Below are 25209 nucleotides of genomic sequence, written 5' to 3'. Positions count from 1 at the left end.
ATTTTACTATTAAGTATTATTCTTTTTTCTAATTTTTTAGGTGCTTCAAACGATTTTTATTCAATTTTTGAGGAATTTTAGAAGAACTTTCAACAAAAAAATTTGGGGTTTCTTGATATTTTGCACCCTGAAATTTCCACAATTTTGATCGACATTTAGATTAGTTTTTGCAACAACAAGCTAAAAAATAGTTATTGGAAAATTTCAACGATATTTTGTCATTTCGCACATTTTTTTAAAACAAATTTTGCGAAAATTTGATGGATTTTTGGAAATATTTTACCATTTTAATAATCATGCAACGTTTCGGAAGTGATACCTGATAAAAATTTTTATAACCACTTGAACAATTTTTTTGTTGCGATTTCAAGGACTTTTTTTTTTGAAGAAATTTCATCGAAAATATTTTGGATTTTTTGAAATGAATAACTTTTTTTGCTACACAATTTTTTGAAAAATTATCAACAATTTCAATGAAATTTAGATTTTTAGCAAGTTTTTGAAATATCTAAGTTGAACATTTCAAAACTTTTATAACATTTTGATGCAGGTATTTTAGATCAATTTCAAAAATATTTATGAGACATTTTTGAAGCATTGTTCCAAAATATTTTGAATGTTTCATAGAATTTTTTTCAAATTATCGAGGTAGGATACTTCAAACGGTTTTTATTAACTTTTTGAGGAATTTTAGAAGCATTTTCAACAACAAGATTTTTGGATTTTTTTCAACAATTTCTTGATATTTTGGAACCTGAAATTTCCACAATTTTGATCGACATTCAGATTAGTTTTTGCAACAGGCTCAAAAATTTTAGAAAATTACAACGATATTTTGTCATACTGCACATTTCTTTGAAATAATTTTGACAAATTTCACCAGAATTGATGGATTTTTGTAAATATTTTATCATTTTAACATTGAAAGTGACACTAATAAATATTGAAATTTTTATAACCACTTAAACGATTTTTTGTGCAATTTCAAAAACTTTTTTTTTGAAGCAATTTCATCGAAAATATTTTAGATTTTTTGAACGACTTTTTTGAAAATTTATACACAATTTTTTGAAAAATTTTCAACAATTTCTATGAAATTTAGATTTTTGTCAAGTATTTGAAATATCTAAGTTATAAAAAATTGAAGATGTTATCAAAATTTTGTTATTTTTTCCATTTTGAAGCAATTTTACCAACGTTTAGGCCATTAAGACAATATTTTGTAAAAACTCGATGAATTTTTTCGACTTAGAAATTTTTTTGAAACGGTCTCAAAAATATTTCAGCTTCTTTAACCGGATTTTCTCAATTCTGCGCAATTTTCTAAACGATTTTGACAATTTTTATCGTATTTTGAACAATTCTAGACACAATTTGAATAATTTTATAACTTTTCAAGCAGTTTATGAAGCATTTCGAATAATGTCAAATATTTTCAACAATTTCTTAAATGAGGTTTGTAGACAATTTTTTGAATTTTTATGCATCTTGATAAATTTAGGTACTTTAAACAATTTTTGGCATAATTTCAGATAAAAAAAAAGGTTAAGCTTAAGCTTATAGTTGATTTGAAAATTCTAAAATTAGGCATCTTAAAAGAGGAGTTTTGGAATTTTTGAACGATAGGTAGAGGTACTCCAGAAAAAAAATTCCAACTCGTCAATTATTCACTCTATGTTCAAAAAATATGTCAATTTCATATTGTATGTATTATGTACTTATCATTAAGAATTTTCAATTAGTAAACCATTAAGAATAATTCGAACCGGGTCTCGCCCTTTGGCAAATTTGTCTCGGTGGATGTGGGTACATTATGCATCGATCATTCATTTACTAAACTCCATACATAAGTATACGTATGTAATAATTATAACGACGCCAAATGATTTCAAAAATGCTCATCACGTCTTTGAACGAATTTCCAACGTTTCAAGCGAGAGGTAAAAAGAACACAATATAGCCATAGCGGTTAAAATATCTCTATTATTTTAAATTAAATACGTTTGTATGCCAACCAAACGAGAACACTATGTTAAAAGAAGACGAGAGAGAGACGCTATAACATTAAAGAAGAAATCCACGTTATTATCAGTTTGCTCGCCTTCATCATCATCATCATCATCGTCATCGTATAGTATTATGCCTATGCTTATGCACAGTAGATATAAGTATTGAATACGTATATTTATACGTACAAGAGTACAAACCGCAACCGAAATTTATCGTTACGAATCATTGAATACGAATAATGGAAGTCGTCCTAAATCGTCGTATATATACGTTTTTATAGTACCATATCGCCAGTCTATTAATTTTTCAACTCATCCGTGGACTTGTTATGTTTAGGAAAAAAATAAATAAAATAAAATTCATTCGTATACGCGATGAAAAATTCAAACGGATTTCGAAACTTTTCACGCAACGCGATTATATCGTCGAATGGTTGTGAAAATATTCAACACGTCGTCATTATTTTTTCGGCGAGGAAAATCGAGCTAGTGCAGTCGATCGTTTACCTACGGATGTTCGAAATGAATTTCCGCGATCTTGAGTTACCTAAAAAAATTGTTTGGAATGGCCTCACGTTCTACCTTTTTCTGAAATGAAATGAAATTTTGCTTTTATTTTCATAAAAATGGGGGGGGGGTATTTTATACCATACTTATTGAAAATATTTTTAATGAGGCTACCTTGTTTTCAAATTTCTCCTCCCCTCCTCCTCCTTCCTTCAGAGGTAAAGTCATGAAAGAAATGTCGAGTCAATATTTTTTCTGAATTTTTCCCGCCCAAATTGGGAATTTTCGTCGAAATTTTCATTTTCTCGAAATATATTGTAAAATACTCGCAGGATACTTCATCAAAAATCGAATTTGAGCGAAATTCGTCAATTTTTCCCATGATCCTGGAATAATTTTAATCAAAAAAATTATATCGTGTCATTTTGGGAACCCCTGGCCACCTTTTCAAGTGACCTAATGAGCTAAACTTTGTGTTAAGGTAAGGACAATTTATTAACTCAACATAGACCATCCATTGTAATTCCAGCACAATTTCAAATTCTCATTTTTTTGAAAATTTTCGTACTTTGCAGATATTAAAAGTAAGCACACATTTCCCAATTTAGAAAAATGTGACCACTTATGAATTATGATGACTAGAAAAAAGAAAGAAAAAAGTGTAGATTTTTCAGAAGGGTATGATATTTCTCAATAAAAAATATGCATCTTGGAAAAAACTGACAAATGTGGCCCAAATTCGACTAGATAGATATGACCTTCCCCTTCACACCAGAAATGCTAACTCAATTTGACCGAACAAAAATGAAGTATAAATCCCAGAGAAGATTAACAAAAGTTTGAATTTTAATCAATCAATCACAAAAATCGAGTATCAAATCAGAAGAAAAATATAAAGTTACAAAACGCGAGCAAGCCGATTCAATAAAGAAAAAAAATCACAAAAAAAACAAAGCATTTTTCAATTAAATCCATCGCAAAAAAAAAATATGAAAAAAAAAACATTCCAAGTAAAATCTAACAATGAATCTCGATCGAGACTTTGACAATTTTAGCAAAAATTCTGCAAAGCTTTTTGACGATATTTCTGGAAAAAAGGGAGACTCTTGGACAGAATTTGAAAAAAATATGACTTTTAGGTACAATTTTCTGAAATGAAATTACGTATACACATTAAAAATTGAATTGAAAAAAATGAGGTAAAATTACGAGAAAAAAATAATTAACCGCTGGATTCCCTGTTCTGTAATTTTTTGCAAGAAAGCGACAATTTATAGTAATTTTTGGCAAGAAAACGACACTTTTTGGCAATTTCAGCAATAAAAGATGAGAATTTTTCTATTTTTGGCAGAAAGCGAGACTTTGACAATTTTGAGCAAAAGGTAGTTTTTTAAAAATAATTTTTAGCAAAAAATGAAAGTTTTTGTCCATTTTGGAAAAAAATTAAATTTTTGGCAGTTTTGGTAAGAAGGCGAAATTTTTGTTAATTTTTTAACAAAAATCAAGATTTTTTTTGGTAATTATTGGTGAAAAAAGAAAACATTTTTGAAACTTTTTGACAAAAACGATTTTTGGCAAAAAACGAGGCTTTTATAATTTTAGTAAAAGGCAAGGCTTTTTGGCAATTTCTGGCAAAAAAGCGAAATTTGGTCAATTTTTGGGAAGAAAGTTGGACTTTTTGGGATCTTTTGCAATTTCTTAAATTTAAATTGTTGGGGGTCAATTTCTTCAAATTTTAAAATATGCGAGATTTTTTGCATTTTTGGGCAGAATGCGAGACTTTGATGATAATTTTATAGCAAAAAGCAGGACTTTTCACCAATTTCTGGCAAAAAAGTGAAACTTGGACAACTTTTGGACAAAACTTCAAAAAAGTAACGTTTTTTCGAATTTTTCATAATTTTTTTTTTTTAACAAGCAATCACACTTTTTGTAAATTGTGACAAAGGCGAGATTTTTTTAGTAAAAACGAAAATTGCTTGTAAAAAACTCAATCATTGGGTAATTTTTTGGGAAAAAGTTGAACTTTTTGGATTTTTTCATAAAAATTTTTTGAATATTTGGTAAAAAATGGGTCTTTGAGTTGAATTCAACAAAAGGAGAGATTTTTTTGCATTTTTTGTCAAAAAGCAAGACTTTGACAATTTGAGAAAAAGACAGAGTTTTTTGTAAAAATTAGTGGCAAAAAAAGATCAACTTTTGCTAAATTTTTGGAGAAAAGTGATTTTTGCAATTTTTTGCAAGAAACGAGTCTTTTTGGCGATTTTGACAAGACGCGAGATTTTTTTTTGGCATAAAAATCAATTTTAATAATTTTAGCAAAAGACAATTTTTTTGGCAATTTTAGGAAAAAAGTGAGACTTTTTCACAGTTTTGATTTTAAAAAAACAGCGTTTTTATGAATTTTTAGCAAAAAGCAGGACTTTTTACCAATTTTTGGCAAAAAAGTGAAACTTGGACAACTTTTGGACAAAACTTCAAAAAAGTAACGTTTTGGAATTTTTCACAATCAATCAGACTTTTTGTAAATTGTGACAAAGGTGAGATTTGTTCAGCAAAAACGAAAATTGCTCTTCAGAAAGTTAATCTTTGGGTCAATTTTTGGAAAAAATTTGAACTTTTTGGATTTTTTAATAAAAATTTAACAATTTTTTGAATATTTGGTAAGAAATGGGTCTATGTGTTGAATTCAACAAAAGGAGAGATTTTTTTGGAATTTTTTGTCAAAAAGCAAGACTTTGGCAATTTGAGAAAAAGGCAGAATTTTTTGTAAAAATTTGTGGCAAAAAAGATCACCTTTTGCTTAATTGTTGGGAAAAGGTGAAGTTTTTTGTAATTTTTCACAGAAAAGTGATTTTTGGAATTTTTTGCAAGAAACGGGTCTTTTAGGAAATTTTGACAAGACAGTTTTGATTTTTAAAAAACGGCGTTTTTATCAATTTTTAGCAAAAAGCAGGACTTTTTACCAATTTTTAGCAGAAAAGTGAAACTTGGATAACTTTTGGAAAAAACTTCAAAAAACTAGTAACGTTTTGGAATTTTTCATAATTTTTTTTTCAACGATCAATCAGACTTTTTGTAAATTGTGACAAAGGCGAATTTTTTTTTAGCAAAAAACGAAAATTGCTAGTAAAAAAGTTAATCTTTGGGTCAATTTTTAGAAAAAAAACTTTTTAGATTTTTTCATAAAAATTTAACAATTTTTTAAATATTTGGTAAGAAATGGGTCTCTGAGTTAAATTCAACAAAAGGAGAGATTTTTTCTGGAATTTTTTTGTCGAAAAGCAAGACTTTGACAATTTGAGAAAAAGGCAGAATTTTTTGTAAAAATTTGTGGCAAAAAAGATCAACTTTTGTTTTTTGGAATTTTTCACAGAAAAGTGATTTTTGGAATTTTTTTGCAAGAAACGAGTCTTTTTGGCAATTTTGACAAGACGTCAGATTTTTTGGCAGCAAACTGCAAAAGCAATTTAAAAGACAATATTTTTTTGACAATTTTAGGAAAAAAAGTGAGACTTTTTCACAGTTTTGATTTTAAAAAAAAAACAGCGTTTTTATCAATTTTTAGCAAAAAGTACCTAGACATTTTTAGCAATTATTTGGCAAAAAGGTGAGACTATTCCAAAACTTTCTTGCAGAAAAAGCTGAACTTCAAGGTCATTTTGGTGAATAACTTTATGAAATTTTTTTGCAAAAAACTGAGGATTTTTTAGCATTTTTTTGGCAAGAAACGTGACTTTTTGATAATTTTGACAAAAAGTAAAATTTTCTGTTTTTTTTTTTTACTTTTAATTATTTTTTTTTTGACAGAAAAATTAAGAATTTGACAATTTTAGCAGAAGGCAAAGCTTTTAAGCGTGACGTCAATAAGGGGTGCAGTCATGAAAAAAAATTTTAAAACGTGAATATTTTCCAAAAATGTTCATTTGATAATAGGTAACATTTTTCTTTTTTTTTTCATCGAAAAGCGGAGCCAGTTTTTCAAAAAGGTTATTCTGGAAACCAAAATTTTGAAAAACGATTCGATGATGAAAAAATAAACTGTATAATTTTAATTTAAACAACTAAATTACTCACACATCAAAATACAGAGTGTCTACTTAAACTAAACAATGCAAATTTCTTGCCCTGTCGTGCTGTTTTCTTGCTTTCAAACATGAAATTTCGTACTCCCCCCCAAATTTTTCAACATGCTGAACATCTGTGACGTTTACAGGATGAAATCATAGAGAGGATTTTATATTTTCATTTGCGATTAGGAGGGGGGGGGGGGAGGAGAGCAAAATCAGATTTTCAAACATGAAAAATCGTCATTTTAGGTAATCTATCGAAAATCGTTCATAATGAATGATTACTTAATCGAAACGGAGGCAAAATAGCGAAAATTTTTTGAAAGAATTGGCCCAAAAAACGACAATTTTGTATGTTTTATTTCGCATTTTAGTTGGAGCATAATATGTAGTATCAAAAATTTTGGAAAGTTAGTAGTCCTGTTCCTAAAATATGAAAAATTCGCACTTTTCAAATGGTTTGGGTATTCCAAGTATTTCTGGAATTTTTCTATTTAATTTTTGAATTCAAAAAAGTTTTGAAAGTAGTATCTTGAACAGCCCGAGTCTAATCTCAACATTTTTCAAAATTGGTGGGATAGTTTCAATTTTTTAGAGATTTTTAATGTGAATTTTTTGGAAATTTTCTTGCTTTTTGAAGGAATTTCTATACTATTTTCTTACTTTTTTGCCACCCAGGTCAATTTCTCGCCTTTTTCTTGCTTTCTTGCTATATTTTCTTGCCAGTAGACACTCTAAAATAGTCAAGAGGTCAAGAAATTCAGTTATGAATTATGATTGAACAAAACGAGGTAAAAGTTTTCAAAAATTTGGATTTTTCAAACTCATTTCATGCAGCAAAAACGTGTTTGGAGAAAAGTTTTCAATTTTTGTTAATTTTTTTAACCCTAATTTGAGATCTTACTTCATTTGTTTAGTCAAGTAACGATTGTGAGACCAAATTCAAGATCAAACAAATTCATTTGATTCTATTTCAAAATTGCTATTTTTCAATTTAATTTACTTATCCTCGTGGATCTTTTTTTCGACATCTGGAACATCGCAAACCCCAAGTGAGAAATGAGGAACTCGAGTTCATAAAGATAGTCGAAAAATGATGTTTAAAACTGCAAAATAATTCAAAATGTTGAAATATTTTACACGTACTTATCAATTATTAAATTAGTTTTTCTCAACAAGAAAAAAGATTCTGAAGAATGCAATTTTAATCCCCTTCCACTGGAACAAAAGATAATACCAGACTATAAACTTCTCAGCAAAAATGTTTCTTAAAAAAAAAAAAAAAAAAAAAAAAAAAAAAACAGGAAAATATTTCAAAATTTTTTTCATGTTTTTATTTTTTACAATTTGCCTATATTTCAGAAATTTGAAACCAATTTAGAGAAGAAGCCGGAAATAATGTTTCCCAAAACCGGAGCAACACTGAAGAAAGGCAGAGGCGAAAAAAAAATTGAAAAATGGGATTGGTGACTTTTTTTTTTTTTTGGAAAAAATAAACTCACTCCAGAAAATTGCCCAAATTACAAACATTCCACACTAAAATTAATTTTATGACTTCGAATAGTCTACCTAATTCAGTCAAATTTTACACATTTTTTTTATTTTCGTCATCGGGTATGATTTATGAGCACGTCACGTTTCACAAAAATATGTAACTTTTTGATCAAGTAAATAGATATATTTTTATTTCAATCAAGTATTTTTTTTTAATGAAAAATTTTGAAAACCACCACAAAAGGTCAATAACCTACAATGAAAACCTTAATCTTCATTATCGAACCGATGAAAATGAAAACAGCTCGACTTGAATTCAGTCTATTTCCACTTTTCAGCCACTCTATAAACTGTCGACAATATTTCTTTCTATAAAATTAAATCTAATAAAAAATCTCCACCCGTCCGAAACGAACATCGTACGTATCAAATAAGTAAAAGTTAATTAAGTTTTCATCCCAGATTACTCTTCGAGTCAATCTAATTCGCCCCAATAACATCTTAATTCAACTATACAGATCGTAATCTACGCAATCGGTACAAAACATCTCGTATATCACCTCGTATTAAAATCAAATAATTAATAAACCGTAAGCGGATAGGGATAAGCATGAAAAAAAGGTCATGGTTTACAGATATAAACCATCGATAAGCGTCGTTCAGGTCAGGAAAAATTTCTAACATACCGATACATGATACAATATATAATAAATTGATAAACGAATCAAGCTCATCGGTAACTTCCGAGTTCGAGGTGTGTGTAGATACAGATATTAGTACGAAGAAAATAAAAATTCGAGTAGTAAAATGTTTGTAAATTGAACCATTTCCTTAAACAGAGGCGTTTTGGCGGGCTTTTCGACATCGTCCAATCGTGTGCATCGGTTTAATTATACAATAATAAACGGACGATATAATTAATTATTTCCTTTGAACGTTTACTTTTTTATTTTTTTTTGGAGAAGAGGAACAAAATCAACGTTAAATAGGATGCGTTAATACCTATCTAGTTATTGTATAATATGGCGATGAACAATCACCTAGAATATTATCTAGTTTTTTTTTTTTTTTTTTTTTTTTTTTTGAATGATTATAAAGACAGTTTTGTGTTAGTATCTGAACTGAATTCATTTATACTACTCGATTTTAGGAGCAATAGGTGTTTATGAATTTTTTTTAGAGGAATTGCGAGTGATTCGTAAACTGTAGATGAAGGTTCTGGTTGATTCGAACAAATGTGGATGTATTTTTAAGTCGATTGCACTCGAATAAGTGGTTTGATTTTCGATTCGAGAATAAAAACAATCGAGTACTTAAGCGACGCATTGAAGTAGGTATAAATTTCGCAACACCGGTAGGTACTATCGAACAAATTGAACGGTATCGTATTTCATTAAGGATCGAATTTACTCGAGCTTGGTGTGTGTCTGTGAATGAAATCTAACAACTTTCCATAGACATAGAGGCAGGTATAGGTATTCGTATTCAGTATTCTATGGTCGTTTACATCGATACGATGGTATATTACATTACCTAAGGAGAAGATCATTTGGCGTCGCTATGTATAAATCCGACATTAATAAAACCATAAATGAATCGAACGAACCATCGATGTTGAAAAATTGTAATATGTCATCTTCATCGCAGCACTAACACATTTTACACCGTAGACTGCTTTAATCGAACAACTCGAACGAAATTATATCCACGTACTCGGCCGACCGAAGTGAAAAAAAAACTCCTTTTAAACACGTAACTGCACATACGAATACAAAAATCACCATAAATCGCGAATTTTTCTACATTTAACCGCCGTATGAATTAATTTAACGAGATATCGAAACCTTATTAGCGAAAGAAAAAAATAAAAGCTCGACGATGATAAAAATTACACGGCGTTAACGCGAATACATATTTATATAATAAGCTTAAATTTGTAACTATGGTTATGAAAAACGCAACACATAACTATACGAACAACTAAATGAAATTTTGATAACCATGGTGATAAGATATTCCACGTTTGAATATTACCTTCTCCATACTTTTTGTTGACATTTCACCAGTAGTAGGTACTGCATCGTACTCATCTGTGAAACTTGTGACGTTTTCCTTCGTGTTTTTCCGCCAATCAAGGTCGGCTCATCAACGACGATTCAAAGTCGACCAATCAGATGAGCGTGTTTTGTAAACACGTTCTGTGCTTTTTAGCAACGCTCTCTGTGTTTTTGAATTGTGAACTTTGGGAATAGGAAAGCTTTTTTGTTTCTAAATTTTCTTCTTGAAATAAATTTTATTCATGAATCTTGTTCGTTTTGAAATATTAGTAAATAAAATAAACAGTGATTATACGTCGTTGCTGTTTGATCTTTGATTACTCAGTTCTCATAATAATATATTTCATTCCTCGATCTAGCTAGATGTAATATAAAAATGATACATCAGCTTCCAAGTTCCAAGTAAATGCTGTGTGAGCAATTTGAGCATTATTGGATGATGATGGTTCTGTACGAATGAATAATGAAATCCGTTCTCTCTTTCATCTGAATTATTTTGATGGTACGTAGAATTATGAATTACCTAACGTTGATTAATTACTCCTAAGCAAACATTGTAACTATACTTACTAACTCCTGATTCTAATTCTGTAAACATTTCATTTCTAGATTTTCCAATCAAATTGAATTATATCTTTCCATATACCGAGTACAGAATAAGCAAGGACAGAAAATGACCGAAACCACCTCTAGAGTTCACGATCTCGCTTTTCCAAGTCCTATACCACTGAAAGAAATCTCAGCTATCGTACTCGTTGCGGAATTATGGCGTGAAGAAATCGCACGTACCGAAATTAAAACCGAGCATGAATTAAAATTAGTAAAGAATATTATTCTGCTGAGAAAGATAATCGCCAATATTCCATCGGAGATTCGCGATTTACTGGTCGAATACGTCGCCAAGTTCGAAACATCAATTAAAACCTGGCTCGTACTTCATTCCTTCATACTTGTTTCCCATCTCTGTTTGCCCTGTGACAAGTTGAGCACTTTCCATGATTTCGTATGGGACTGGAATGGCAATATTGATAATGTTCGAACGGCCAAACGAATAATGCTGTGTGATCGATTCACTGCTGTTGTCAAATTCAAAATAGCTTGTTTGTACTGCTTCGAAGATGATATTAGACGAATTTGGCCATTTGTCAGCTCCAACTTTATTGATTTGAAATTGAATGAAATTGATTTTTTTCATCGAACAAGACAATACGGATCCATACAATTTTTCTACTGGATTTACTGCCTTAGAAACGAACTACACAATATGCCCAATCCTTATAATGTACAAATCGAAGAGATGGTGCTTGGTTTTTGCGAATTTGACAGCTATTCTTGCGCTGAGTATTTTTGGAATCGTATACCATACGAAAGGCGATTGCAAGCTACCTGTCAAGACGGCCATGTTACTATATGCGATTCCGATGTATTCGTTAGGTTCTTTTTACAAAGATTAGACGATTTACAACTCGCAATATTTCTCACTGAAATAGGTGTTGAGTTCATCTCTAAGCTGTTAGCCAATGAGTTTAAAATCTACGTTCTTCCTGCGTGGATGTACATTAGAAACAAAATGAACAAAAGCCATTTCACTCGAATAATCGAGAAACTGCTAAATATGGAGACTAATAGTTTCACCGCTAAGGAACGATTGAATTCCGAAGACGAAGTTTATATATGCTGCGAACTGTGGAGAAATTCTCCAGAGAATTTGAAGCGATCAGCATTGAACGATTTACTATCGAATGAAGAGGTGTTTAAGAGAATAGGCACAGAGAAACCTGAACCTCTGAGAGAAATGAGATTCCTAATCACAGTTCTGTTGGATGCCAGTTTTGAACAAAGGCATACATTTTGGTGTAAAAATTGGCGTAATTTGATTTCTGGTGCTCGTGTAGAAGATCTGATGGGAGTAATGAAGCTATGTTTCCGAGACGAAAACGATATGAACTTATTTAAACGGCAATATAACATGTCTGTTACTTAAATAGGTACGAAAACATCGCCCCATATTGCGTCCAGGAATTAAGCGAGTTCAGTTCTCTTGTCTTTTGTTATTTTGATGAGCAAATGAAAAGCATATTAATAGGTACCTATCGCTAATTTACTTCCTTCGTATCATAATTTAAAGTAGGAGTAGGCAACTCATCATTTGTATACCTACTAATAATATTGTCAATTACTGTTTTTAAATACCTGATAGATTATTATGATCATTATCATAATTTTATTCATTTGTTTGTATTTTTCTTTCATTTTATTAAATTTTTATTTCATTTTGAAAACTGATTTTTTTCTTGGCTTCAATTTCTGTAGTTTTGTTTCCTCAGTTTTTGTGACTTTTAGACGGATTGAAATTTGAAATTGAAATTCTCGAAAGTCTTTGGGGCGAATAATAATTGTGATTTTAGGAAACAAAATGCGTTTGTGAAAATTGAAAAAAAAAACGCAATTTTTGCCAATGAAAGCGAGATTTAGAAACTTGGCACTTACCTATCTGATATTCAACCCATGAACCCACAGAATTGATTTTTCACAGTTTCGAATACGATCGGACTCGTAGGTTATAAGATATAGGTATTAGGTAGCCATTGAGGAGTTGGTTTTTGAAAAGCAGTTATCGTTTTGAGAAGAGTTTACAAATTTATATCCTGTGAGTTGAGAGTTTCGTTTTTTCTTCTTCATTTTTCGACATAATTTTTACAGAAATTCAAAGGCAAAAAAACGCAGACAGGATGAAATCAAGTCTAACCTGTTCCTTCTCACCAAAATTGGGAACTGATTAGATCAAACTGAATGCATATAGAAAATACCTTTTAAGATCTAATATCACACCAGCTTGATCAGATCTAGCTGGATCTACCTGGATTTGATCAGACCTAATTCGCTCAAAAGTTTGATTAATTGCACCGAGTAGAGGTCCTGAACAGATCTGACTGGATATCTGAACAAAACTTCGATTTGATCAGATCAAACTGGATCGGATCGGATCTTATCTGAGATCCAAAAAAACCAGCTTGATTAGACTGGGTCAAGTCTCCCCTGTAAGATTTGATCAGATCAGATCTGATCTCAATGATCTCATCATAATTTTCACAGATGAAAATTCAAAACCAATCTGAACTTTGATCTAATCAAATCAGATCTCAACCGATCATAACTTTAATAGATCAAAACCGATCAGAACATTGATCAGATCGAATCCGATCATATCAGAAGATTCAGATCTCATCAGATCAAATCAAATCTCATCCGGTCATAACTTTCACAGATCAAAACGCGAACAGAACTTTGATCAAATCAGATCCTCATCAGATCAGATCATTTCAAATCAAATCAAATCTCATCCGATTAGAACCGTGATCAAATCAGATCCGATCAAATCTAATCTCATCCAATCATAACTTTCACAGATCAAAACGAATAGAACTTTGATCGAATCAGATCCTATCAAATCAGCTCTCATCCGATCATAACTTGCGCAGATCAAATCGATCAGAGCTTTGATCAAATCAGATCCGATCACATCAAATCCCATACAGTCAGAACTTTGATCAAATCAGATCCGGTCACATCAGACCTCATCCGATCAAATCAGTCTCATAACTTTCACAGATCAAACTGATCAGAACATTGATCAAATCAGATTTCATCAGATCAAATCAAATCTCAAATCTCATCCGATCAAATCAAACTCATCCGATCATAACTTTCACAGATCAAACCAATCAGAACTTTGATCAAATTAGATCCGCTGATCTGATCACATCAGATCAAATCAAACTCATCCGATCAGAACTCTGATCAAATCAGATCCGATCATATCAGACCTCATCCGATCACAACGTGTACAGATCAAATCGACCAGAACTTTGATCAAATCAGATCCGATCATATCAAACCTCATCCTAAACTTATCAAATCAGACCTCATACGATCATAACTTGCACAGGTCTAATCGATCAGAGCTTTGATCAAATCAGATCCGATCATATCAAATCAAATCTCATCCGATCAGAACTGTCACCGATCAAACCGATCAGAACTTTGAACTAATCAGATCCGACCATATCAGATCTGATCCGATCAAATCAAATCAATCTCATAACTTTCACAGATTGACAGATCAAACGGATCAGAACATTGATCAAATCAGATTTCATCCGATCAAATCACACTCATCTGATCATAACTTTCACAGATCAAACCAATCACAACTTTGATCAAATCAAATTGGATCCGCTGATCTGATCATATCAAATCAAATCTCATCCGATCAGAACTCTGATCAAATTGGATCCGCTGATCTGATCATATCAAATCAAATCTCATCCGATCAGAACTCTGATCAAATCAGATCCGATCATATACCAGACCTCATCTGATCATAACGTGCACAGATCAAATCGATCAGAACTATGATCAAATCAGATCCGATCATATCAAACCTCATCCTAACCTATCAAATCAGACCTCATCAGTCATCAGAACTTTCACCGATCAAACCGATCAGAATTTTGATCAAATCAGATCCGATCATATCAAACCTCATCCTAACCTATCAAATCAGACCTCATACGATCATAACTTTCACACGTCCAATCGATCAGAGCTTTGATCAAATCAGATCCGATCATATCAAAACAAATCTCATCCGATCAGAACTTTCACACGTCTAATCGATCAGAGCTTTGATCAAATCAGATCCGATCATATCAAATCAAATCTCATCCGATCAGAACTTTCACCGATCAAACCGATCAGAACTTTGATCAAATCAGATCCGATCATATCAAACCTCATCCGTTCAAATCAATCTCATACCTTTCACAGATCAAACTTATCAGAACTTTGATCGAATCAGATCCGATCATATCAGATCAAATCAATCTCATCCGATCAGAACTTTGATCAAACCAGATCCGATCATATCAGACCTCATCCTATCAAATCAGACTTCATCCGATTATACCTTGCACAGATCAAATCGATCAGAACTTCGACAAATCTCATCCGATCTACCGATCAGAACTTTCACAGATCAAACCAATCACAACTTTGATCAAATCAAATTGGATCCGCTGATCTGATCATATCAGATCAAATCAAATCTCATCCGATCAGAACTCTGATAAAATCAGATCCGATCAGATCAGATCTTATCCGATCAGAACTCTGATAAAATCAGATCCGATCATATCATACCTCATCCGATTAAATCGTGCACAGATCAAATCGATCAGAACTATGATCAAATCAGATCCGATCATATCAAACCTCATCCTAACCTATCAAATCAGACCTCATCAGAACTTTCACCGATCAAACCGATCAGAACTTTGATCAAATCAGATCCGATCATATCAAACCTCATCCCAACCTATCAAATCAGACCTCATCGATCATAACTTTCACACGTCTAATCGATCAGAGCTTTGATCAAATCAAATCAAATCTCATCCGATCAGAACTTTCACCAATCAAACCGATCAGAACTTTGATCAAATCAGATCCGATCAGAACTTTGATCAAATCAGATCCGATCATATCAAACCTCATCCGTTCAAATCAATCCCATACCTTTCACAGATCAAACTTATCAGAACTTTGATCGAATCAGATCCGATCATATCAGATCAAATCTCATCCGTTCAGAACTTTGATCAAACCTGATCCGATCATATCAGACCTCATCCTATCAAATCAGACTTCATCACAGATCAAATCGATCAGAACTTCGACAAATCTCATCCGATCAGAACTTTCACTGATCAAACCGATCAGAACTTTGATCAAATCAATCTCATAACTTTCACCGATCAAAACTAATCAGGACTTAGATGAAATCAAATCTAATTCGATCTAATTCAAACTATGGAACATCTGGATCCGGATCGGGTCTAATCCAAAGATCAAACCTACTTCATTCTTGATCAGATTTAATCCGATCAATTCAATCAAATCAATTTACATCCAAAAAATGTTCAGATCTGATAATTATGATCTAATCGTATTCAATTTCAATCACGGAACTTCGAGATTTGTATCTAAAAAAATTTTTTTCAACCATAATCAGCAATCTACTCACTCAATCAAAAATACGCTGAGTACGACTCTGCGTCTGCTTACAATTACACACTTCCAAAACCTTGATCATAAAAATAAATAACAAACCGTTCGAGGTACGAATATAATATTGGAATAAGTTACTACGTAAGCGTAAAATACACTGTCAAATATCTAATAACAGTTTTCGCGAACACCTGGACACAGATATACGAAGTACATTACTACAAAACAAGGAAAACAAAACTAGAGAGAATTACAAACTTAGGATAAATCACTATCACTGTTTGAATCTGTAGAAAATTCAGAATACGAGAGGAAACATGTTTTATTCTATCGTCTATATACTATGTACATCATTAACAAATGTAAACGTAACAATTCCTATGAAATAAAATCAACTCCTAATGCTTAACTAGTGTTTTCGTAAGTAACATATAAAACATTGTGATCGGAAGAGCGTGACGATATACGATCGATAAATTATTAAAAATTTCCATAAAATGAACAATAATTTGATATACATTTGAGACCAATCGAGGTAATTCGTAAGAAAATTTTAAAAGAGTAAAACTAAAAATTGAACACGAGTAATTAATTAACCGTTTGTACATTACATTTGAGACCAATAGTGGCATGTTTCATCGATCAGAAATTTGAACCAAAAAAAAAAAAAAACAAAAAACAATCGTAAGCGTAATTAGTATTAAGTTTGGGTACATGTTTCACAGTTCAATTTTTGAAATCAATTTCATTCGACAGCTTATAACGATGAGGTAAATTTCTATAAATTCTTCGTTCCATCAAAATCAACATCCATTACTAAACAAATTACAATAACAGATACACAACTCGAAATTAGTAAAATTAACACGGAGTATCGCTCGGATTAGCGATGGATTTCGACGACGATGGAGGAGGCGTCAAAATCTGCGCATTGTTTTCCGATTTCATACTCTCTTTCTGAGCCAATAAATCGAACTGGGTTTGAGCTAAATCCTGTAAAACACACATCGTCATTAGAACTCAAATAACTTTACTCGTTCGCCATTTTTCTTTTACCTGATAATTATCATCAGCTGCTTGCCAATAAAACCGATAAATTAATTAAAAAAATAGGCGAAAAATGGACGCATTAAAACCATAGAGAGGGGAAAAGAAATATAATCAACTTACGTATAAACTCATACTAATATTATGCGTTTGTAATTCGGGATGTTGGTCACCGAAATAAGTCTCTTTGCAATCGTGTATTAATTCTCTAACATTAACCATCTCGGGAGTATACGTCTCTTGAAGAATAGCCCAGTAGACAGACATCCATTGCACACAAGGTTCTAAAATTTCCTTCTTTAGACCTATCGAAAAAAAAAACAAACAAAACACATCGATTAAATTCACAAAGGAGGACACTTTCGTCGACATTCTGAAACTTTATCTTACCAGACGAAGAAACGGCTAAATTCGGATCGACTAGAATGTATATAGCAGAAGCTGCTAAGACCCCATACGAAAAACGGAGACTGGTAATATCTAACGTAACTAAATCTAACAATTGGCAAAGTCTTTTAAACAATGTACTAGAAAAATGAGGCACTAAAATATTCTTATTTCGATTTCCTAATTTCTGATAGATAAATTGCAGCATCATTTCTAACCAGTTGTTTATAGTGATCGGCGACAGTAACCAACCTAAATTCTGAAACAAAAAATATTCTTCGATTAGAGAACACGTAGGTAGGTAGGTACATTTTTTTCAATGTTTTTTTTTTTTTTCGTGTACTTTAACATTGAAAAATTTTCAATTTCAAATCGACCATAAAACGTTTAATGTTTTCCTAACCATCTGTTGAAAAATTATTCGGCATATGTACAAGTGTTTTTTAGCGAAGAGTAAGCAAACAATGTTTAATTTATGAACGCTGACGATTTCGCGCCTATTTTATGTCGCTCATAAAGACCTAGCACATTTGCAACGAACACATCGAGGTGACGATTTCGTTTCTATGACGTTTGAAAAAAATTTTCAAGTTGAAATTTTGTAAATTTCTGCAGTTCGGATTCTAATTTTGAAATTTCAAGGTCCTGGCCCAAAATGATGGAAGGTTTTGGCACAAAAAATGAGGTAATTCGTGATCTTGGTGGGAAAAAAACTCGTTCAGAGTCCGATCGAGTGATCATTCTCGTTTAACAAGCCAATCGTGGTATGAAATTTAATACAATTCGAACAAAATTGAACCGATAAGGAAGTGCTACGATACGAAATTTTCAAAAAAAGTGACTCTAAAAATGAATTGCCAAATACTACGACACGATCTCGTAAACCCAAGTAAAATTTTCAGAGTCCAGATACGTCACAAAAAAGAGAACCAGAATAACACGTAATAACTCTCGAAGAGTTTAAAAATCACCGGACCCTTAGAAAACCACAATTTCAACAAATCCATCGTCAGGATACGTATTTATCCATGCGCCGATCATAAATACGACGACGAGTTCCTTCACTGATGATTTTCATAACAAAGGGTAATGTTACGAGTCGCCTAAACCTGTATCGAAAAAACGAGTTTCTTTTCAGGGTTCATTTTTACACCTAGTGGTTTTACCACTTGCCTATTTAGTATCTAACCCTTGGGGAGACGGTCGTGTTTACATCTAGAATGCATCTGCGTTTGAGGCAGTCGTCGAGGAAAATCTTACTTTTAAAATTGTCACTTCCATAGAGAAAATTTCCTCTTCGGTACAAGCACCGTCGGTTACGTTGGCGAATTGATCTATTTTCGGAGGATAGATTTCCTCCATTTTTGAGGCTAACACCAAACACGTGATTCCTGTGGGGAAAAAAATCAAACATTCGATGTAATAAAAATTGGAATTAAATGTGATTAGAATATGGTACGATTTCGAGCACAACTAACCTATAAGTTGAAGATGTTGTTTTGGTATATTTGGTACATTGGTCAAGTACCTATCGATGTAGTCTACCGTCAAGTAATACGTTTCTCTGTGCAATTTAAATACTTCGGCAACCTGCGAAATAGAAATCATACGTGAATTTCGACACCTTCTAGTAGGCTAAGGCTAAGATTTAAATGTACACGTTTCGAATCTCACTTCGGAAATCCAGTCTAAAAGTATAACCCTCATCCTAGGCCGCAGAAATTGCTGGTAATCGAACAAATCGGCGTTTCTAGTCTTCAACGATAGTTCATCTTTGCGACACATAACTTCCCAGAATTTCTCTCGGTTCGCCCAAGACAGCTGTGGTACCGGGCAGGTCGATTCATCGGGGCAGAGTGCGTTGCAAATGGTCATTTTACGAAAACTAAACAAAAAAAATTCTAAAATATTCAATCTGCTCTGAATAGATTTCGTCAGACTGATGTAAATACCTACCTAGTCCATGTTGGGCAGTCTGGAGTACGAGATCGAATTTTACTAACAGAAGAGCCGGGTGTCAGCTGCCCCATAAATGAAATAGCATCGCCGCTTTTACGCGGTTTGTCTTCGGGTTCATCTTTAGCGTCTGATAAATCGTCGTCTTCGTAATCTGAAGCTATCAAGCTTTCAGCTTCGGCTCGACTGAGTTCCGATCCGAGTACCCTACAAGATCAATAAATTAATCATACGAACACAGGTGATTTTCAACTGCTACGAAACTAAAAAGAGAGTACCTTTCATCGCAAGATGAATACCCAGCATTACTATTAGGGCTTAGAATAATTGTATCGAAATCTTTGCCTTCGTCTTCGTACTCGAAAGCATGAAGATCGGGTTCTGTTTCGCTAGCTGCGTCTTTACACTGGTCATCTTCGGCTAACGTGGCGCAATCGTCGCACATACATTCGCTCTGATCGGAGTGGAACACCTTTGAGGATGGTTCGTCTTCTCTGTCTGCTTCGTATTCGCGTACTGGGCTGCTTAATTCGCTGATAACTTTGTCGTTCCATTCGGTATCTACTTCCTGCGAACAGAAGCGAGAACTAGATAGAATACATTTCCAAAATGGTTACATAATATTTAATACTCGTTAAAAATACTACACAGATTCGCAACACGAAAGATGGAATCAAAACCCATCAATCGACAGATATAACTCATAAAATTTCAATCCTCACAAACGACAATTCATCAACAACAAAAAACACAAGGCCTACAGACATCTTTCACAAAAACATAAACAAACTCATCGTCACAATATTCATCAACGTTCCAGAATCAGAATTTAGTCCACTAACACTCGAAATACGTATAAAAAAATAAACTACATGTATTTCTTTTTCAATATGGAAATACCATTAATTCGAACATAGCAGATCGATCGAGTAATTTAGCGTTTCGCGAATCGAACAATTTCAGCACAGCTGATGGCTCTCTGATCACAATTTCGAACGTACAACGAATAATTTCTCAGTGAGATTATGAACAACAAAGTCTCTCACAAATCACGAAGCAAAATACAAAAATAACACATCAAATCTGTAACAAATTTCCAAATAGTTTCAGATAAAAATATTCGATATATTACGAATATGATGGATATGGACTATGGAGCAATATACAAACTACATCTACGGTTCGATTGAATCGGCCTTTAGGGTACATTAACACAGATACACGTTGATTTTCGTAGGTACGAATTATTCTATAATGAATAATTACCTCGTGTTTTACTTTCTTTTCATTTTGTTCGAAACTATTGTCTTCCTGTAATCGAAAAAAAACACAGCTGTTAGAATCTAACACTAAGACGAAGCTAACACTAGAGAACGTAAACAACACATCATTGTACGAGTACATTACCTCATCACTGTCCGAAGATCTTCTACGTTTTGGGTTTCTGTTCATCTATAACATAAATTACACCATTAATTTTAATAAATAGCCAATTAAAATCATAATTAAGACCGGATATCATCGTATTAGAGAATGATGTGTGTGGCAGACAGATAGCCACGACCCAACTCCTATCGTATCACATTACACCACTTGTAAGTTCAAATCTATCGATTTAATCGTACCACAGGGATGACAAAAGAGTAATTTACTCCTTTCATCATCGTTTTAACAAAACATATCGTTTAATTTGTACATTAGAGTGCGAAATTTTGCAAACGTGCCCAGAGTACGAAAACGTGGAGTTGGAGGTGAACGAACTCGTCGATTATTTTCCATCCAGAGAACATTTTTGGTTTAAAATACACATCGACGTATTCTCTAAACTTGTTGGAATAATATCCGAATGAAAAATCAACTCACCACACCAAAGTTGTAATTCGATTACCATCAACTCGCAATCGCTGGTGAGATAAGGAGTCGAGAATTCAATGGCGTCTGGTACACGGCCTAGTGACACACAAACCAATACAAGAGTTGTAAATTTCCATAAATTAATCAATTCTACGATTATTTATCGATAAATCGACGAATTTAATAAAAAACCGAAACATCAAAGCTACGAGACCGGAATGCCGGCAATGTCAGAGAGAGACGTAGCATATACGTGGTCAAGTTCACAGCACTACTAACACAATAGAAACACATTTACGCGAAATTTTCCAACACAAATAGGTCTAAAGATTCGAGAACTTGGCGATAAATAAATTTAATCGAAATTAACACGAATTTTAGTTCGATTAATGCCATTCCGGTGCCAGAGTAAATGGCGGGAATGGACAATACACCGTACACAAAACCTCTGCACAGAGACGCGATTACTTTAATTACACTGTACATAAAAACACACCGAAAACCACGAACTTATCGAGTAACTCGAGAATATACTCTCTATAAAATAATTCACCTTTTTAGAGCCGAAAAATAACCAAAAAGAATGCATACAAACCTAGTAGTAGAAAGTTGAAACGCGGGAAAAGTGACGCTTCATAATCTAAGTAGCAACTTCCGTTCTTTATTTACAAAATTTAAAAGTAACGTTCACTACGCCCAACTTGGAAAATTCACATTCACTTTTTTAATAAAACACACGTTTTGTTTTAGGGTAAATTTGTAAAAGTTTCTTTTAATTATAGAGGGTTAAAAAATGATTGAAGCATCAGAAGTACGATACACAGCTGCAGTGTGAGATGATGGCAAAGGAGGTAAAAGAGAGAAGGAACAATGATACAATGAATATACCGCATCGCCTGCATGCATGTGGTCTGCTAAGTTGTACTGAAGGGGGAGACGAGGTACGTGCAAGGCGCGAGCTGATTGGTTGACCGCTTCTTTAACAGCTGGCACTCAGCTGATCGCTTGACAACAGATAGAACTATAAACATAGATCGGTCATGCGTGTCGAGGCGAATTTACCACTGTGATTGGTTAGCTGTGATTTGGCGCGAAGGAAATTGTAGTTTAAAAATTTTTCATATGGTAATGGGACATAGGTTATTTCTGCCAAGTGCGATGTTACTATTTAGGTATTCATTCATTTTCATTCGGTGAACGTATTTCTCTTTGGGAACGTGATGAATTGAAAGTTGTTACGTTGGATTTTTTTTATGGCTTTTGGCTTTTCACTTAGGTAGAATTTCTTTGGAAAGTTTTACTTGTGGAAGAGTAGGTGAAAATTTTTTTATGGAAAGTGGGACTGGTTTTTCAATTTTTTTTTGGTTGAAACGTGAAAGAAAGATGAAACTTGATGTGTTTTAAATTTGTTTAGAACTAGTATATAAAAGCGTAGAATAAAAATTCAAAAATGTGATTTTCCATTTTTTTGGCTCATTAGTTGAATTGAACTGAAGAAAAAAATTGGAAAATTAAAATAAAATTGAAAATATACTTCCGTTTCTCATTTCAGACATTCTGACAATTTTGTTGATGACTTTGCTTTGTTTTAATTTGTAAAAAATCATCAAGTGCACGTACTAAGATTTTTTTAAAGCTAGGTCTGTTATATGAAATAAGTGCACCAATTTTCAATTTTTTTCAAGTTTGAAATTGAATCAAATTTTTTCGAGACACTGAGACAGACAAGTTCGAGTTGTGAAGTCATTGATGGAAAGCTGAAACTGGGACTAAAACTGAAATTGGTCAAAAACTGAAACTGAAATTAAGAAATTGAACTTTGTAAAAAGCTAAAAAGCAAAACCGAAATTTGAGTAAAGTACTTATATTTACGAATTAGGTGGAAAAATACTCAAGTGAAACTAAAACTGAAACTGGTTAAAAATTGAAACTGAAATGTAAAAGTTTGGCCATCACTAGCTAAATTATAGGTACCTACTTTCAGAACTTCATTTTTTTTTTTTTTTTTTTAAGAATGATCAGAGATGGCAGATGGAATGGAAATTGAAACTTTGAAAGTTTAAAGAAAAAAAAACAAACTTTTATTCATTGTTTTTTTTTTAATTTATAAAAAACGACTGATTAATCAGAGAACTATGTAACTACAAATTTTTTCTTACTTACCTAACATCAAATCGAGTTTTGATTTTTTGAGAAAAAATTGTGAAACGTAAAGATTCTAACCTGAGACGAGTTCTTCGTTTTTTTTTTCTGGAAGGTTTTTGACTTCTTGTTTCAAATAGGTACTTACAATATTAGGGAGAAATAAAAACTGGAGGACCTTCAAAAAAATAAGAGAGGAATGATGAATAAATTTCAAATAGAGTATTAAATTTCGAATCTTTGAAGTGTTTAGTGTATTTTGTCCTTTTCTAGATACCTAGCTTTGTTTTTTAGGCACTTGGGTAGGTCTAGGTACCTACTTATTTTAAGAAAAAATTATAAAAACCTAAGTACATACATTTTGTAGAACTTTTTTTTATAATCTTTACACATGAAACACCTGATACCTACGTCTAGAATTGTGAGTTTGGGACTAAGATCTCTCCCTACTCCTCTTACTCTCAACATAATTCCATTGATCAAAATTTACAATGACACCTTTTGAAAAGAAAATCTGATCATTTTTTTAAAATTTTTGAGTACCTACTTTTTATTTCTATTTCATTTTTTTTTCTTTTTTGTTGCTGTCTGCTTACCTATGATTAAAATTCTGTGTGATTTAAATAACATCAAAGTGGGGGTGGATTTTAAATTTTAAATTTGAGAGAAATAAATATAAGATTTTCAGAAATTTCTTGAAAAAAAAAAGAAAAAAAGTTGCTTGTATAACATTTTGTATTGTAATGAATTACTTATATAAATATTCATCAGACCTTGTTTTGTATTTCCTTCCTTGGTAGGACACTAAATTGAAGTTGCAAGTCCCTAATTTTCATACCCACCCCCCCCCCCCCCCAACTGTGTTTTTAGAAAAAATCAAGGCACCTAAATTAATTATTTTTTTATCCTTTAAAAAAATTGAACTTTTTTGAATAAGAAATTTGATTACTTTTTTGAAATAAAAAAATTGATCACTTTTTTTTTCTCTTTAAGTAATAATAATTTATAATTCAAAAATTTTAATGTGACAACCTTGACAAATTTTGTATTTGAATAATTTTGACCTAAAAAAAAAAATCAAAATTTTTTGAATATTACTAAAATTTATTAATTATCTTTTCATTTTTTCAACTTCTTTCATTTTTTTAGTTTTTATGACAATTTTTCGATATTTTTGAGCTTTCCTTTGAGGGGACGTAGTCTCTCCGCCCCCCCCACAAAACAGCCCAATTCTAAATTTTAAATTTAAAAATTTATTCAAAAATCATCTTAGGTGGGCATGTAAAGTTTTGAGCAAATTTCATTTGTGGTGGGGGGGTCCTTATTTTTTACTCTTTTTAAGATGAGTAGATAAGTAGGTAGGTATGTATTCAAAATTTTCTCAATAATTATTCAACATCACAAAAAAAATTATTTGAATACCTACCAAATTTTTGACAGTTATTTTAATTTTTTTTTTACCATGAGAAGGGAATTTTTTGATTTTTTTTTAGCAGAAAATACATCCTACTTAGATCTAATCAGATTTATACATTCTATGGATCCAAACCTAATTGGATCAAATTAGGTCTTCTAAATTGATCTGATCAGATCTGATTGATCAGTCCATGATCAGAC

General features: G+C 32.3%; 3 protein-coding genes across 6 annotated transcripts in view; 1 reads left to right on the top strand and 2 right to left on the bottom strand.

Moving 5' to 3' along the window:
• LOC135844973 (uncharacterized) overlaps positions 1-10167 on the bottom strand; it is a 65219-nt gene extending 55052 nt beyond the window's left edge. The window contains exon 1 of one of the 2 annotated variants that reach the window (XM_065363386.1): positions 9614-10167. The gene's annotated coding sequence lies outside the window, so the exon portion shown is untranslated. The remainder of the gene's footprint in view (positions 1-9613) is intronic. The other variant, XM_065363387.1, reaches the window with a different exon arrangement.
• Positions 10168-10331: 164 nt separating this feature from the next.
• On the top strand, positions 10332-12419 carry LOC135844974 (uncharacterized). The gene is made up of 2 exons (XM_065363389.1): positions 10332-10639; positions 10747-12419. The coding sequence occupies exon 2, from the start codon at positions 10811-10813 to the stop codon at positions 12119-12121; it is 1311 nt and encodes a 436-aa protein (XP_065219461.1). The 5' UTR covers positions 10332-10639; positions 10747-10810; the 3' UTR covers positions 12122-12419.
• Positions 12420-16310: 3891 nt separating this feature from the next.
• On the bottom strand, positions 16311-22329 carry CycE (cyclin E). Of its 3 annotated transcripts, none has more exons than XM_065360780.1 (12): positions 22046-22329; positions 21460-21546; positions 21004-21048; positions 20875-20907; positions 19875-20164; positions 19597-19803; positions 19315-19525; positions 19119-19230; positions 18901-19031; positions 17644-17899; positions 17377-17558; positions 16311-17199 (listed from the first exon to the last, which is right to left on the bottom strand). In XM_065360780.1, exons 3-12 carry the CDS (start codon positions 21046-21048, stop codon positions 17068-17070), a joined length of 1599 nt encoding a protein of 532 aa, XP_065216852.1. In that variant the 5' UTR covers positions 21460-21546; positions 22046-22329; the 3' UTR covers positions 16311-17067. The 3 variants fall into 3 exon arrangements, with proteins under 3 accessions (XP_065216852.1, XP_065216851.1, XP_065216853.1); XM_065360779.1 differs by having other exon boundaries at positions 20863-20907; positions 22046-22328; XM_065360781.1 differs by lacking the exons at positions 20875-20907; positions 21004-21048; positions 21460-21546; positions 22046-22329 and adding an exon at positions 20497-20638.
• Positions 22330-25209: the final 2880 nt, after the last annotated feature.

The sequence above is a fragment of the Planococcus citri genome, chromosome 4 (assembly GCF_950023065.1).
Source record: "Planococcus citri chromosome 4, ihPlaCitr1.1, whole genome shotgun sequence".
NCBI lineage: Eukaryota > Metazoa > Arthropoda > Insecta > Hemiptera > Pseudococcidae > Planococcus > Planococcus citri.
Note: the sequence above shows the minus strand (reverse complement) of the source record. Positions and strands in the feature narration are given on the sequence as shown.

Bases quoted from the DNA above. Each gene is read 5' to 3' on its own strand.
- LOC135844974 (XM_065363389.1), top strand. From the start codon at position 10,811: ATGACCGAAACCACCTCTAGAGTTCACGATCTCGCTTTTCCAAGTCCT.
- CycE (XM_065360779.1), bottom strand. From the start codon at position 21,048: ATGAACAGAAACCCAAAACGTAGAAGATCTTCGGACAGTGATGAG. The intron at 19,526-19,596 runs GTAGGTATTTAC...TTTTTTGTTTAG, and splicing joins GACTGCCCAACATGGACTAG to TTTTCGTAAAATGACCATTT. The intron at 17,200-17,376 runs GTAAGTTGATTA...TGTGTTTTACAG, and splicing joins ATATTAGTATGAGTTTATAC to GATTTAGCTCAAACCCAGTT.